This window comes from Pipra filicauda, unplaced genomic scaffold (assembly GCF_003945595.2).
Source record: "Pipra filicauda isolate LSUMZ 115617 unplaced genomic scaffold, ASM394559v2 scaffold87_size3191425_pilon, whole genome shotgun sequence".
Lineage (NCBI taxonomy): Eukaryota > Metazoa > Chordata > Aves > Passeriformes > Pipridae > Pipra > Pipra filicauda.
Window position 1 is genome coordinate 16,753 of NW_024105064.1, and position 17,434 is coordinate 34,186.

General features: G+C 42.4%; 1 protein-coding gene across 1 annotated transcript in view; it reads right to left on the bottom strand.

Annotated features, from left to right (window-relative positions):
- The window catches only part of LOC113993067 (peroxisomal membrane protein PEX14-like), a gene marked incomplete at its 3' end in the record, with an annotated part of 56,845 nt that overhangs the window by 14,730 nt on the left and 24,681 nt on the right, over positions 1 to 17,434 (bottom strand). The window contains exon 3 of the mRNA XM_027730926.2: positions 7,854 to 7,938. Within this exon, the coding sequence (XP_027586727.1) occupies positions 7,854 to 7,938 (85 nt within the window). The remainder of the gene's footprint in view (positions 1 to 7,853; positions 7,939 to 17,434) is intronic.

Consider the following 17,434-nt stretch of genomic DNA (forward strand, 5'->3'; position numbering starts at 1 on the left):
TTTTTCAATGCTACCAGGAACAGAAATATTATTTTGTCAGTAAACAAGGCAGATATGACTCAAAGTACACTCAGTGAGCAATAGGAGTTAATTTTGCAAAGCCATTTTTAACGGCTCTTTTACATTACATAGTTACTGTCAGATAGCCAAGTGGAGAGACATCATTAAACCCATGACATTCCAATTATTTGTTAAAATTAAGCTTACAACCAGTATTTTGTAGCATGTACAATTTCCTCAGCATCAAACCGGTCTGTTCCAATTTATCAATAATTTTCAAGCTACAAAAATGTGGTAAAGGTGATTCTGGACTCTTCACTGAAATCATGAAGAATTTCTTCAGTCCTGTAGACACAGGAGATGTAGCAGATTTTCCCCAATATACTCTGAATGAATCACCTCTCTTGCTCTGTGGAATATAGATCTAAATGGCTCAAGATCTCTGTAGGCCGAGCCTGGTGAGAGAGGAAGGAACTACCACCAATCTGACTTGTATCCTGTTGTAGAACACACAAATAGGCATTTAGAGGATGCAAAATTTGCAAGTTGCTTTCTCAATGTTCTCAGCATCACTAAAAATCAAAGGGGTGCCTCTCATGATACACCAGAACACTTTACACGGAAACCGAAGAGAAAGTCGCCGAGATTTTCATGGTTTTAATATTAAATAGCAAATCTTGTACCAAAGCCCTTTAAAATTACCTTGTTTAGACAAACACACTGGGGGGATCAGTGGATCTTAGGCTTTCCATTACCTTTTTTCCTCTGCTCCCTTTAAACAGGCTCAAGGAGGATGTTTTTCCTCGTGTTCAGCAGCAGGGTTCAGAGCCAGCAGCGCAGAGTTTTCAAGCCAAGGGTGCAAGTACAAAGCACTGCACGAGGACAAGTTCATTGGAACTATCCAGTAACAACAATGATATATTTTCCTGCCAGTGAAAAGCACTTCTGTGAGAGAATTCTTTAGTTCCAACTACAGCTCAGCAATAAACTTCTAGAACATAATTTTTGCATACAGAAAATGTTTCTTCAAAAAAACCCCCAAAATGTTATGGAGAAAAGTAGTGATCTCCTAACAATTAAAAAAGCATTTTTCCAAATGTTTTCACTGTAATATTATGGTACATATTATATTATTCTATTAATCTCTTTGTATTGATTAGACTCAGGTCTAATCAATACAGAGTGATCTGACAGCTCTATAATATTTCATTTTTTTTAAAAAAATGTGATTTTAAATGTTAATCCCTATGTAATATAAAAACAAATTTCCAAATCTCAGAATTTCCAGCGGGATAGAAATCTATTGTTCAACCTGGTTTCTAGATACCACTGAGTTATAAAACCCAATTGTTACAAAACAATGAAATGTAGAAAAGTACAATGTTTTTCTAAAATAGCAAACTCACTTGTAAGTAACTACAGTTTTTAGCATACACACTCTTTCCTTAATTAGCTGGCTATTACAGACATGAAAAGGTAGGAAAAAGAAAGGTTTGCCTTCCTTTGTGCACTGCACCACGTGGTCAGTTATTCCTAACCTGATGTCAGGTGTTCTTCTGCCCTCTCATGAACCACTGGTGACTGGGGAAAGAGCCAAAGATGAGCTATGAACTGATTTTCCATGTGAATAGGGACTAAACAGACAATTTTTCCCAAACCTCCTTTCAAATCTTGAGGAATGGTAGTGAAGGCTTTTATCAGCTGTTAAGATTTTCTTCCCAAACCCCTGACAACTCCAAAGAAGCGCCGTATCTGACTCCCAGGGTGTCCTAAGGCTGAGCAGTTTATCACATTTTGTTAGCTCTGCTGCAGGTCCCTTCTCAACAAAGGAGCCAAGAAAATCCGTAAAGTTCATGACAAGTTCAGACACCACAAACAGTGGTAAAATTGATGGGGGGAAAGAGTCAGCATGATGAATAGGCTGGTACTGAACACCCAGTGACTGATCTGCCCACGCAAGAGTGGCAGGACAGGGAGACACCTCCTTCCCAGCAGATGGATAGAGACTGTCAATCATTTTCAGGAATAAAAAGGAAGCAACTAATACAAAATACAGAACGGTGGAACTAATTTCTGGATCACAAGCACATCTGTTCTTCTGCATTCTGATACTGCAGCAGTGGAAATCTTACCTGTCTGCTGAGCATTATCAGCACTGGGCAAACACAGCAGAGTGCCACAAATGGATGGTGGCAGTGCTGATTCAGACTGGAACTGGTGTGACTTTGTGAGCAATGCCAGCCTTCCTTCTCTCCCTCCTCATTCTTCAGGTCCTTAATAAGCTCCTTGGGAGCCAACCACATTTCCCCATTTATGCAGGGCTGTGTAGATTCAAATTTTGGATGGGAAGGCACCTAAAGAACAAACTGGTTGCATGAACAGGTGTAGGACATATTTTTATTTAACCTAGCAAAATATTATAAGGCACATTAGCTGTCTTGCACAGTCATAAACAGAGGCCTAACCATCTTTAGTAATTAAATATCCCATAGTGCTTTTCAAGAATCTTAGTAAATTTTTTACTCAGTAATTACATTCTCTATCCCTAAAGCTCCCTTTGCAAGATCACTTAGATAAAGTATTCTTCATTTCCTCTCCTAAAAACCACGTAGTGATGTTAAGCAGCTGCTGTCCTCTACCTCAGAAGTGGATGCTTTTTAGTGGAAAGCACAGTGAGATCTAGATTACAGAATCACTGAATGATTCTGATAATGACAGATAACCCTAGAAACACCATCAGACATGCTCCATGCAAGTAGCTGCAAAGTTGCCATGGTTAATGGGTACAGTGTGCTCCAAGACCCTCACGTGAAAACCATCATGAGCGTGCAGAATGCTCTGACTTCCCTTTAACCTCTCCAATCATTTCTGTACCCAAGCTGTTACACTTACTTTATGCTACTTGAACACCTGCTGCAAACTTCTTTAACAAGCAGAAAGCACACCCTCCCTGCTTCTACCTGTGCTAGGGAACTTTCTCTCCTGTGTTAATTTGTTCCAAAAGTTTAAAACACTAAGCAACTTCTTGCAGTAAATTTTTGCTATCAGTATCTGGATTCCAGGTCTTGCTTGCAGCTTTGTAAGGGCAAGAGATGAGGTCTGGGGTGCAAAACACTGAGTCAACAGCTAGAGAACAAGTCACCTGAGCTGCAGGTACAAAGCAGGACAAGCCTCACTCACACAGTCAGTGCAGTTGTGCTGGGTTTGGCTGGGATAGAGTGTTTTTTTTTCATGTAGCTATTTGGGGCTATGTTTTGGATTTGTGCTAAAAGCAGTGGACAGATGCTGTGGAACATCCCTTTGGTCAGTTGGGGTCAGCTGTCCCAGCTTCTTGTGCCCCCCCAGCCTCCTTGCTGGTGGGCTGAGAAGCAGAAAAGGCCTTGGCTCTGTGTACACCTTGCTCAGCTACAGCTAAAACACCTCTGTGTTACCAACACTGCCTTCAGCACAAACCCCAAACACAGCCCACACCAGCTACTGTGGAGAAGCCAACACAGCCAGGAAAAAACCTCCTTTTCCTCACTGTCTCTAATCCTGTCAGGAAGTCTGAAGAGAAGGACAAGTCACCCAGCATTCCTCGAAGAGTCAACATGTTCATCCTAATCCCATATCTGCATATCAAACACAGCAAATCCTATAAGAGCAGAAAGTTTGGAGGGCTGGAGCAGTTTGGTCCAAATGGGTATTTTGACAGCATGGGTTACTAACTATTTTTCTGTCTGAGTTGGCACTGGACTCCATTGGCTTGCACTGTATTTTCTTCTCAAGAAAAAGCTTTGTAAAAACTGTTCGAGCTTCACTGAGACATGTTAAAGAATTAATTACAAAGTAAAGCTGAAGGAGAAAATTAATTTTGGAAACACAAGAGGTTACTTTTCTTTTCCTCCCTTTTCTGGAAGTGGGGGAGGAAAGGCAGTTATTTTCATCTTCATGCTGGGGGCAGGAGTTGGGAGCTGTCCAGTCGATAACCTGGCCATCAGAACAAGGTTTGTAATTAAAAGGTCAGTGACCTGGAAAGCTGGGGCCTCACTCTCAGGGCTTCTCAGTAATGACGGCGCTATTAAATTAAGACTGTTATGAAATCAATGCTAAAAAAGCTTTCATGGTAACGAGGTTCCATTCAAGGACATGCAAACTGCCTCATGAAATGGACTTAAATTATAAAAAAAGAAAAGTAATAAAAGAGGGTTAAATTGAAATCTGCTGAAGAATTTGCTGTCTTTAAAGCCCTCCAGCAGTGGGCTGTGCCCCCTTCCCTCAGGTCCTCAAGGTGATCCATCTGAGTTTCTTTGGTAAAGGAGAATTCTAAGACAGGGGTTCAACTCCCAAGAATGCAGACTACAGAAAGAGGAAGATAATTAAGTCAGTTTTCTACTGGAGATTCTGGGGCTGACACCATTTGTTTCCAGGGAATCAAGTGTCTTAGAGCTCTGACTGGAAAGGGGCATGTGGAATTAAATAATTTTTTCATCTCTTCAGAAATCACCACAGTCTGGCATCTTGACACGGGCAAAATTTTCTGGAACCCTGATGCACTGCAAAAAACCTTCTGGGTAGACGTTTTCCCAACATAACTCAACAATTATACATTAACCTGCTCTAATGCACTCCTGTTCTCCCATCACCATTATTTCTGAGCTCCTCATATGCCTTTGTCTGTTCCCACAATCCCACTCTGGGAAGGCATTACTGTACTCATTTTACAGACGAAGAGAACAAGCAACTAACAAAACAGTTCTTCATCCAAGATGACACAACAAGTCTGGAACCTGGCAGTTTTTCCCTTCTCTGCCCCAAAAACCCAGCACCCTGAAAACAGAGCTCCCCACGAACAGTGCACTTCCACCTCCTTTCTCTGCCTTGCCAGAAGTTGCAGATTCAGAGCACACAAAATTAACAAGCCACATGGGTTACTGGCTGGGTAACTGAGCAGTACAGGACATCTGAGGCACAACAGTGAGATGACAGACACATTTCCACAAGGGTTTAAACCCCACATGCTGTCTAATTACTCCCAAGGCGCCGCTGATTCTGTGGCATGTCATCAGCAGAATCAGCGAGTTGGACAAAAAACAAACAGCATCTTTTTTTCCTTTCTTTTCTTTCAGATACTCTGAGGGGAAACAGCTGTTTTTTCCCTTCATCTGAAGAAGTTCATGATAAAAAGGAGGAAATGTCATAAATTACACAAAATGCCAGTGTAAGCTTCAAAGAAAATGATAAATGATTCTAATAACTTCATGTTTCTCATTAATGCCTCTGTATATGGGAGTTTAAAAGTGCTTAAGACAACAGAGAAATCTCATCCAACTTTTGAAAGCCCTTTTACAAATGCAGGACACCCTCGGTCTCCCAACTGTCATCAACACACTCACCCCATGTGCCAGAGAGAGCAGTTCAGCACCCCCTGACCTGCACAGAACCAGGGACCCCCCCTGCTTTCAGCCTCTGCAGCTGCTGCTTCCTCAGAAACCAAGCCCAGGCCAGCTGAGGATCCTGCAGAAACTTTCGTTTCTCATTGCACCAAAATGGATCAAACCAAATCCAGTTCTTGTATTAAATATTAAATAATACTAGAAGGAAAGAAAATTTGATTGGCCTTTTTTCAGAAGGGGACTCATAGAAAAAGAGGAAAAAATTCTAATTCAAGGCAGAACCATCCCTGCAAGTCTCAGAAGCGAAATTTCCTCGGCAAAGTCAGGATTGCAGGACCTTTTTGACCGGCAGTGAGGACTTCTCTGCCAGACAGCCTGAACTGGGGATAACCACTATCTTTGGGAATGACAGGGACTGTACATCAGAGAACAGGGGGACAGCCCATCGAACCCTGTAATCCCTCATCTCCTCGGCACTAAACCAGCACGACATCCACGCCTCAGGAGTAATTGCCTCCATCTGCAAGAGCACAGAGGTACCACACCAGTGTGAACCTTCTGCTCTCGAGCACTGAACACAGGTCAGATTCCATATGGACCCACTTCTAGTGACTGCTGGGTACAGGCACTACTGGACCCTGATCCTTCCTATCTCCTACCGTTAAGTTTTCAAACAAACAATTAGCACAAAGGGAAGGAGGGCTAATTAACAAACAGAAACAAACAAACAGCTCTACCAAACCATTTCAGCTCTTTAGTAATTATTAGCCAAGTAATTCATAAGAAGTATTAGTCGGGCCACAGTTTCTCTGCGCCTCCATCTCCCCACCCTTCCTCTTCTCCCAGTCAGGGATTTATTAAAATTAAACAGATTAGATGGAGCTCCTGATACTAAAAACTGTTCAGCAAAGCCTGCGGTGGGGAAGTGCAGAGCAAACACCAGAGACATTTGTCTCTAAATTGCTCTAAATACCTTCTGCAAATGAAATTCTAACCCAGCTGTGTTGAGAGAGAAAATGAGGAATAACTGGTCATTGTCAGCACAGAAGAAGATCAGGCAGTTATAATATTGCACGATATACTGGGGGCTAAGGATCTCTCGGCAACAATAGATTTTGTATCAGGTTACCCCGGGTAATCAGCACAGCTTTTAGGCTCAGCTTTCCCTTGCTTCATTGCTTCGATGATAGAGTTGAAATCCCCAAGCTTTTATGATTAATTACTCCCCGTAGGTCCACATATTTCAAGGAAAAACTCATGGAGCACAGCGACCAACAGGCTCCAAATTTTAATGTCGTCCTGATGGCAGGGCAGGGCAGGCAGCATACCTATGTGATTGGAATGTCCTGTTAATTGGCACGAGGACAAGCAGTGAGAGGATCACACTCCAGATGATGTGAACTACTTGTCATGACATCATTGCCAAAACACAAGGCTGCCATTCCCTTCTAGGTCCTTTGCTATTCAGGATGAGCAAAGCCGTGCATACCCTTGAGCCCTCCATCTCATGACATCAGGTCTCAGGCGTCTCAATAAACAGTTCATAACCCCAAACAGAAAAATATATATTTCATAGGCTTCTCTACTATTCAAAGCTCAAGATCTTTAGCTCTAGAATTTGATGTACCCTGAAGTACTTGTGACCTCAATGTATAAGTGGGTCGCTCCCCTCTGAAGTCTGGAGTTTGTATTTTCAGTATCATTTCAACACTTAAAGTGCTCCACAGTGCATGTAATTAACTCCAAGTTAAAACTGTCCTTATTATTTACATCTTGTGGTAAGGATCTAAGCAGTATGGTCCCAGGAGGGTAGCAAAATATGGAGCAAACTTCACCTGAAATGCACTGCAAGTTGTGGAACAAAAACTTCAGAAATAAAAAAGGAACAAAAGATAGTTCCACTATGAGTCAGAAAGTAAAATAAGTGCTCAGTAGGCAATGGCTGAAGTATGTTCCATCTGTCTAAGACAATATAGGATTTGTCAGGATCTGTTCTATCCGTGCTATAGAAAAGGGCTAAACTCAGTCAGTGGTTTACCATTTCAGCCTGAAAGTCAGGCTGACCCCAAGCTTGACCTTAACCTGACCTTGTTTACTTTCACCAAGTCCTTTGCCCTTCACTGTTCTCCCTCTCTTCAGAAACGTTTGACCTTTTCACCCAGACGTTGGCCAGTGTCAGTAAGGCTAGAACTGACCAACTAGTCCACAGCTTTGAACTGTCCTCACTGCAGAAAAGATATGATAACAGTTAACCCAAAAACTTCCCATGTGTCTTTTGTATTCCACAATTCCACATCTGGTGCCAATATTGCTCTAGTCAGTTGGGAAGAGACTGATACTTAAAAATTTCAAATCTTCTTTTGAGGCAGATCACTTGCTTTGTCCTTAACATCTAGTTTTCCATAGCAATACATTTTGGCTTTACACTAACTCAAGGTCCCTCACTATCACTGAGATCACAAACTAAAGAGTCCATACCTTTCTTCTTCAGGAATGCTCTTCTGGTTGCAAGAGGACTTTGGCGGACCCGTGGATTCTGTAAAAACTTCACTGCTGTCACAATCTGAGGAGGGCAGGAGGATTGGAGAGAAAGAAGAGAGAACAGACCCAAGTTAGGAATGGTCAAAGCCCTGTTATACATTGTGCATTCTGTAAGCAAGGCAAGGCATCGCACCCACCACGTGGAGAGGGGCTGGAGCCAACACCGACCCAACTTTCAGAACTGGTTCAAAGAGTATCAGAGCCTGTGGCTCAAATCTAATCAGGCAGCACAATTATGGTGTTTCAACCTAGAAGTTCTTGTTGAATTACTCTTGGAGCAGCTCAACCTGCACAAAAATCTCCATTGAGATTCTCAGGGGTTTCTGTCATTTATATTGTGATCTTCTTACCTAGGTTGGCTACTACAGTTAAGGGCAACCCTGAGTCAATGCATGTGAAGAAGTAAGAGCTGGCTTACTGTAAGAATGCTTCCTTTCTATCTGACTTAAAGCTCCCTGGAAATTCTAAGAGATAAAGGCCTTTTCTGCCACCATTCTAATTTACTGAAATCAATAAATAAACCTCAGCTTGAAAAGAAGCAACTTCACATCTTTTGGATCCCGTAAGAATAATATCAAAAAAAGTCACTTTTAGTGACATAAATGGGTAGATGAGTAATTAAAGTTCCACACCAGCAAAACCCACAGAGTACTTTTGTCTACAAATGGCCTTCTACACATCCTTCTTTAAGATGACAGAGAACCTGAAACAGAGCACTTAGTCAAACAAAGGGTAAAGTGTGGGGTAATACCCAGTGGCATCATCAGCAATGGCATAGTTTTACATTTCCACTTAGTGCCAGTGAAAGGTATTTGGTTTTTTTCTTCAAATGGTAGTTCCACTTTCTGCACACTCTGCTATACTGTTACACATGTTATTACATGTTGCTGCACCGGTGATTCATTCTACTTTTATATAAAGACATCTGTTCCAATTGTGGTATCGGGAGGAATAATGTGTTAACAGCACTCAGGTGATGGACACATCCATGTGAACTAGTGGAAGGCATAACTTCCCTCCTCTAGAGCTGAAAATAACCATCCTAATACGCTAGACCTACGTCAGGCAGGTCTTGAAGAGTTTATCTTAAAACACGGTTTCTGGAATTCAGTTCCAAAAAGGTTTGCAAAACTTTCACGGCAGCAGAAGAAAGGAAAATACAGCATCACTCCTGAAATCACTAAGTTTCACTTTGTGTTTGAATCAAACGCTTCGAATATGCATTTCTGGTCAGAGAGCAAAGTTCTGATGGGTTTAATGGCACTTTCAATGTACTCCTCAGTGCATTCCATCAATGTTTTTTTTCTTTTAAATTGCATCTCTTATTTCTTTAAATACATTAATCAGGCTAGTGTAGGCAAAACGGATCCATTGGACAATGCAATAAACATGAATTATCATCTATCCAACATGCATAATGGCTTAAAAATACATAATAGCAGGTGTAGTTTAAATGATTAGTTATTACACCTGTGGTGGGTCTGATTCAATTGGGGAAAATCATCTTTAATAGGTTAAAAGGTTTAGATCACCAGGCTTCCCTTAAAGTGGCTGTAGAGAGGGTATGATGGAGTACGCTGTCATTACTAATTCATTTAAGAAAAACATGGGGGATACAGCAAAGAACAGCATAAACGAGCGAATCCAATTTAAACATCAGGTAAAGCAGAAAACACCTTTTAAAAAAGCATGATAAATGAATTTGGGAGAGAGATGGAATTGACAGATTTATTTTAACGGGAATTTGACAAAGTCCCAGCACACTTCCAAGTTGGGAGGAAGAAACGAACGGGGTGGTTTTAATTCTTTTCCCTTTTCTTGTTTTCCTGCATTTTTTTTCCCTTAAGTTTACATTCGGCAATTTTGAACCATAAAATACTAGAGCAAAACACCCCACATAAAGTACACTTGGGCTTCATTTATGTGCACTTGATCTGTCTCCAGCTGAAATGCAGGTGACAGGCAAATCACAGATTTAAACCGTGCTGATACTGCTGTGCCAGATGCAGAAATGTAAAGCACCCAAACTAATAACCTTAAGATAATATGCTGAATAAGAAAGATGCCCAAACGAGCAGACCGGCAAACATGTGAACGTATCAACACCACTTCCCATCTAACAATAATAACTTGTGTCTCCAGAAACTCCTCAACACTCCCCCCCACGCTGAGTGAGCCAGAGACACGAACGGCCTGCAGACCTGCAGTTCTGCAAGCTCTTATATTTAATTATCAATTTTTAAGCATTAAAAAAAAAAAAACCTGTAAGAAAAAAGCAGTATTTTTCATTATGCTGTTTCAGTCACAACCGTGTGAGCATTTCATTGATTCTAACCCTTTATTAAAACTTATTTTTGCCTTGTAAAAATGTAAACATTTCAGTAGTAAATTTTGCTCCAAAATAAACTTCTATTTTATCTCTCTCCTGCACCACTTCCTCCATTATTCACAACCTTTTTAATCTTAAAACAAAATAAAATTACAAGCAACAACAAACTCCACAAAAAAGAATCCTGGACATGTATTCCGCCTCCCAGTAATCCCATGTTTCTCATATTTGTGTTTGCATTTGCCTCTGAACATTCCTCCTATAGGCTGAGCTGAAACATCCTCATATTTATAATCCATCTTGTATACACGAGCAACTTACAAAGCAATTTTGGCCATGTCAAAATGCCAATATTTTCAACAAACACACACAAGAACTTCCCTACCTTCTATGGATCATTTTCTTTGCACAAACAAGGGCAACTGCAGTCCATAATTTAAACAACAGAAAAAGGAGGAGGAAGATGAGAAGACTTGCAGTCCTGTGTATAGCCAAAAAAATCATGTGGCAAATAGCACTCTGACTCAGCTGCTAACATTGTTCCATACTATTTCTGTAGCATTTGTAACACTTCTCCAAATTTTTATGGTATTAGGACACTGCCAAATAATGAGCATTGTATCACTGCTCTGAGGCTTGGATTGCCAGCACGCACCACCCAGCACATTGGCAGGGTCTGGTGGGTCAGGTACATATTTCTATTAAAGAAAGACAGTTTGTATTTGGTTTTTAAAAGCCAGTCAATCCCATAAACTTGCTTTCCCACCACCACCTCTCCTGCAGTGACAGGATCCACAAAGGCATCTTTCTGACTGAGTGGAGACGGGTGGAATCCTGCAGCAGGTCTTGTCCTGCAGTTTGATTTTCCAATTAAAAGATGAATGTCACTGTTCATAGATTATATTTGCAACTGGCCAAATTACATAAATTCAGGCCAAATATTCTGCTTCAATGTCAAAGATATAAAACGGAGACAGGAACTTTATTGCAGATGTTGTGGGAGTGCAGCAGGCTGGCAAAATTCTGGGCCAAAGCACAGCACTTGGACGTTACAGCCAAGGTCCCTCATTCCTAATTTCCCTCCCTTTTGTGTTAATGGGGAAGATAAAGACAGCCTTATTTCTTATTGTGCTCAAAGCTGCAGGGTTTCCAATAAAGCAATCTAAATGACTTTATCAGTTATTAGCATTAGAAAAATAAACCATGAAATTCAAAATACTGTGGCAAATGCCTATTTTCTACCATCTCAAAAAAAAAAAAAAGCCAACAAACAAAACCCAAACAACCGAACCCAATTAATTAACAGAAATGTAAAAGAAAATCATCAGACAAAAACCAAACAACCAAACCCAATTAACAGAAATGTAAAAGAAAATCATCATCAACAAAAGTTCCAGAGGATTTGCTCAGAGAGTTCCACGTGGAAAACAGACTCTAAACCCACCAGGAGTGCAGCCCGTAGGAGCTCTAATAGATTCCCTAATACTGGGAACCCTCTGTAGGTTATTACTAAACAGCATTTGTTGATAGACTGAGACTTTGAGATGACCTGTGATGTAAAGGTTGGGTCTGAATTATACGTTGCAAGGGATGGTATTTTGTCTTTCTGAGTGGATCTGTATCTGTTTAAATGCAACACTTCTTTTCATTAAGCAGAGGCGGCCCAGGCCATGAACTATGCACAGACAGTTTACATTACATGTGCGGAAGCAATCAACACTGGCAATATACATGACGTATGTAAAAGAAGTTGGAATTAATTTTTTTCCAGTGTATTAAAAAATAATAATATGGCAGTATCAACAAACACTCAACCTATTTCAGCCAGAGCAGAAGGCCACGGCTATAGGGCAAATGGAACTGATCAATATATTAGCCTACAGCAACACCCCCTCAGTGTACGGCTGTATGTTTGCAAGGCTCGGAAGATTAAATTGTCTGTGAAAGGTTTCTGCACTCCTACTCTAAAGGAGATACCCAGAATCCTGTTAACAAGCATCAGGCTAAAGCCAACTTACGTTTTAACAAGGGCTGACTTAAAAGCCTGGCACGGTGGTGAACAAGAAAACCCCTTCCAGCAGAAACGCAGCATTTTAGTAAGAAATCAGTGCCCTGCCAGAACTAACTTGACAAATATGGTTATCGGTGGCACACGGAAATAGTTGCAAAGCAGCTGTTAATCAGGGAAACACATCATAGAACGCTGATGCCAGCACTCGGAAAAAATGCAAGGGGCTAATTATGAAGCCATATATCTCACTAAGGAGGCACTGCTCCCGCATCCCGGCAGCGCTCCCGCCCAGCCGGTCCTGGGACACCGCTCCAGCCTCCACCTCCAGGACAAGCCTTGTCCCAGCTCGGCCACCTGCGCCCCAAAATTCCTGCGAAATTCGTGTTTCACAGAAAGCGCTTGTTATTTGTAAAGGAATTATCTGCAGGTCATACTGGTGGTCTAGTGGTTAGAGTGTCTGACTCTCACCGCTGCGACCCGGGTTCGATTCCCGGCCCCCTGGGCAGGTGGATTCCGTGCGAAATTCGTCCAAGCTTTTCGAACCTCAGGACTAAAGGGTGGGCTCAGTTCAGCGCACGCTGTGTCTCACCTAAAAATCCACTGCGCAGGCTGGAAGGGTTAATGACCTTTCCCAAATCTTCGCTCGCGAAGACTGGCCATTATCTGCAGGTCAGTCAGGGGAGGGGGAACGCTTTAAAGCTCCTGTGATTTCACTGAGATTTATAGGAAAACATGTAGAACCCCAGGAATTATTTTGGTTGAGAGATAACCTAGAAATCTACAAAGTTTGGTGGATCTCAAAGTTGGAAGGAGAAAAGTTTAAAAATGCAGTAACGACAACAGCAAAGCCCTCGTGTAAAACAGAAAGGGGGGGGGGGGAATACAATTTAAAGCAAGATTCACGGAAGGCAGGAGAGCAAGATTCACAGGAACAAAGGCGAGGAAGAAATGGGCTATGAACCATATCTGAGATTAAGAACCTGGAACTAAGAGAACACCGAGTAGCAGCCAAAACAAAACAAAACAACAAAAAAACCCAAACAAACAAACAAACAAAAAACCCAAAACACCAAATAACAACAACAAGAAGATAAAAACCGGTAAAGATAAAAAGGGGTGCTGGGAACTCAGAGTCCGGATGACACGGAACTCAGCCACCCACACGAAGGGTGAGGGAGCTGTTCCCAGCTGTGTCCCTGTCACGGGTCCTGCTCAGAAAAGGAGGCTCAGGGGGGACCTTATCACTCCAAACTACCCGAAAGGAGGTTGTAGCCAGGTGGGATTCAGGCTCTCCTCCCAGGGAACAAGCAATAGGACAAGGGGAGGTAGTCTTAATCTGCGCCAGGGGAGATTCAGGTTGGACATTAGGGCGAATTTCCCCACAGAGAGGGGGACGAGACATTGGGACGGGCTGCGCAGGGCGGCGGTGGAGTCGCCATCCCTGGAGGTGCTTAAGGGAAGACTCAAGTGCAGCGGTCTGGTTGACGAGGCGGTGCTGGGTGATGGGGTCGGCCTCGGGTGATCTCAGAGGTGTTTTTTACCGCGGTTGCGTGGATTCTGTGAGGGCGAACCCCGCGTTCCCTCAGCGCTCCCTCAGCGCTCCCTCAGCGCTCCCGCGGGGCTCCCCCGGGCCGGGCCGCTCGCGGAGCCCGCGCGCCCCCTGGCGGCGGCGGCGCCGCCCCGCGCCCGCCGTCAGAGCCCCCAAATTAAGTGTTTTCACTCAGTGGAAATGAAATGTTTTTGCAAGATGAAACAGAAAGAAAATTGAGGTTTTAGGTAATTACTAGTTGGCATTTACATATCACAGGCTGGTTCAACACCTATTCATTTTCCTCTTTTATTTTCAATTTTTTAAAATTGCTCATTAAAACGAACACATGACAGGGACGGGGGGGAAAAAAATTGCTCTTCCTCTTTTTCCTGAGGACTACAAAATCCAAATCTACTTTAAATACATTTATCTATAATTATCACATACAAAAAAGCCTCACTTAATTTACATGAATAGGGTGACCAAAAAAAAAAATTTAAAAAAAAAAATTATAAAAGCCAAGAAAAAAAAAAACCCATCTGAGCTGTCAGCGTGTTGTGCCTGCGGAGCGCCGGGGCCAGGCTGGAGCGAGCAGCGCTGGAGCAGCTGAGATTCCCGGTGTACTGCCATCCTAATCCCATCCATCCCACCCGCCGGCTCAGCTGGAGCACCGCTGCCTCCTTCCCCTTCAACATATTTTCCCCTCATTTCTTCTATTCCCACTACAAAGAAGTGACGGCACATAGTCCCTGTTCCCAACTTCTTTGTTCCAGAGCCACTCCACACTTCCTCCAGCTGCTCCCGAGGGTGTGACCTCTCCACCTCCTTCATTCACACAGAAGCAGCCTTTCCTCACATAACCTCACCATTTCCAGGGATCCTGGTCTGCAGCTCCAACCGCACTTCCAGCTCGCTGGATTCCCCATTCACATTCCCTTTGTTCGGTTGAACACATCTGTCCTATGCAAAGCCCTGACTTTTCCTGCACCCTTCAGCTTTTTTTAATTTTAACCTTGTGAAAGTCTTGTTTAACCCCACAACGCGTTGCAGGATACCATTTGTATGAAAAATGCTATATAAAATAAAGTTTTATTGTATCATATGTTAAGGGCATAAAACATCCCGGATAGAAGTGTACAGGAGCTGACATGATAGACTAATATATTTTAAGGTCTATTGTGTAAATATGTATTTAGGGAATTCTAAAGCATGGTATTATTGACCCAAGTCTCTCTTAAAACACATTGATATATGGAGTAAAAGCCCTTATGAAAAGTAGCAACTTCGTCTGTGTAGTAGTCACCTTTCAAAGTGAAATATCTCTGTCATCTCCAGTTTTTTATAATTCCATTGAAAACACATCTTGACAAAATTCCTGTCTTTTCAAGAGGAATAATGTTCAAGTTAAACTTACACGCACAAAACTAAAAAGAACCAGAAACTTTCACACATTCATTAAAAGAAATGTAAAACAACTATTTTTATTTGCAGAGGAAATGTGCTAGCTATGTATTTTTATATTTCAGAAAGAAATACACCTCCAAATGAGACTTCATAACATCAGGTTTAACACAATAAAAACTGTTAGGGGGAAGTGATAAATGCTGGAAAAACGTCTTATAAGAAATATGAGCAGAAGAGCAAACTAAATGTATTAAACTGATAATGCAGCCGTAATAAATTTAACCAGTGAGCAGCACGAACCTTTTTTCTAGAGTTCAAACATTTTAACTTTTTATTGAAGAGAAATCATCTCACTTTCAGAGGGAAAATAAAATTTAAAAATCTCCTTTTTGCACTACTGCCTAAACTGAAGTTGCAGTCCCGGTACCACCAAAGAAGGAATTGCAGCAGGATGAGCAGGGTGGGGGTGTGGGGGGATAACTCCTGCAATCCGACTGGCAGCAAATTATTTGAAGTTCCTTTTACACAAAAATGGCAATAACCTCTGTGCTGAAGGCGGGGGAGATCCCTGTGGATAATCCATGGACCAGCAGGTCAGCTCTCCTGCTCTAGGTAAGGAATCTGGGCCCCAGGTGGGTGAAGCCAACATGCCATGACCAAACTGATTCCACAGGATCCAAGAAAGACGCCAGAGGGAAGGTCAAAGCTCAAAACTTCGTAAAGAGAACCTGATTTTTGTAACTTTTCGTGACCCAATTTACACATCTTGCTTCTCCCTTCTCGCAGGAGGGAGCTCAGGGATGTCACTGGGGCTCTGTGCTGTAAAATTAACGCAAGTGTCGAGCTGCTGAGCTGAATCACCCCCCAGGAATGTCATGACTCAGTGTCCAAGATGCTCACTACAGCAGAACTCACATCAGTGCCTGGCTCCACAGCTCCACAAAGGCATGATCCAGCTGCCAGGGGAGCAGCACCTCCAGCCTCACCTTTCTCCCTCCTCTCTCCATGTCACCATCACTGCAGAGCTCAGATACAGCAGCTCTCAAAAGAAATCCCTTCTACCCCACTACCTTCACATGTGTAGAATGTAAAAAACAACAAAGCTGTAATTTATTACATTTTCATTCTTTTAGCTACAGGGCAGGCAAGGACTGCTGGGGGTTCATTCACACGCCAGGGAGCTGGAGGATGAGGTAAGGGTAGGAAGTCCATGTCACACCTAACAACTGTGCCTCAGTACTTAAAATCACTACTGAATGGGAGACTGCAGAAGGCTGAATCAATCAGAGATGCACCACAACAGGATCACTGTTCACACCTAGATTCCTCTAATTCCACAGTCAAGGGATTGGAAAATACCTATGATACAAAGGTTTAAATTTAGTGCAAGGGGACAAAAAGCAGAACCCATCTGTGGAAGATGCTATAAAGATGTTTGAGACTGAAAAGACTCAAATGGACAAGCAAACCCAGTGAGTTCATTCCGTGAACCTGCGATTTCGAGAACCCCATTTCACAGAATTTTTAACCCATGGGAAATGTGGATTAGAAAATGAGTGTTTTCCTCTCAGCAATAAACCCCCCAAAAATTAGGGGTGAAGTCACGGGGCTACAATGGTTTTATGACAGAGTAAATAAGGAGATACTGGAGGAAACTATTTGGATCACCAGATTCTAAGAAACAAAAGGTTTCTTGTTGGAAACACGAAAGAAGCTGGAAATTGTGACAGATGCACAATAAATCATGCAAACCACAGCAGTTGGGAAGAAATAGCAAAAGCAGAAGAACTTAAAACACTGGAAGACCTTTTTGCAAATTTAGTATTTTACTTAGAGCTCTTTGGGACCAGACTGGTCCTTTTACTCTGCATTTGCACAGTGCCTGCTGCTGGTCTGCCATCAGCCTCCTCGACATTTATTACAACACAAATAATAATAAAGGCTGAGCAGACCATGCACTTTGTTCCTGCTGTTAATTGCCCCATTAAGGGAAAAACGAAGTAAGGGGCAAGAAACCTGATTGGTCAGAGCTGCCTCGTCTGTGGGGACTGCAAGTGGAATAATTTTATAGATCCGAAAGCAGCTGCGCCCCTTGCCTTTGTCCAGTTCTCAGCAGAAAGGAGCTCACACCACACAATTCCCCCCTCAGAGGGAGGAACTTGCATGCCCAGCCTCAAAAGCAACTCAGCTTCCCTGTCAACTCTCAGGATGCTTCCTCTGTAACAGGAGAGAAACAGTAAAAC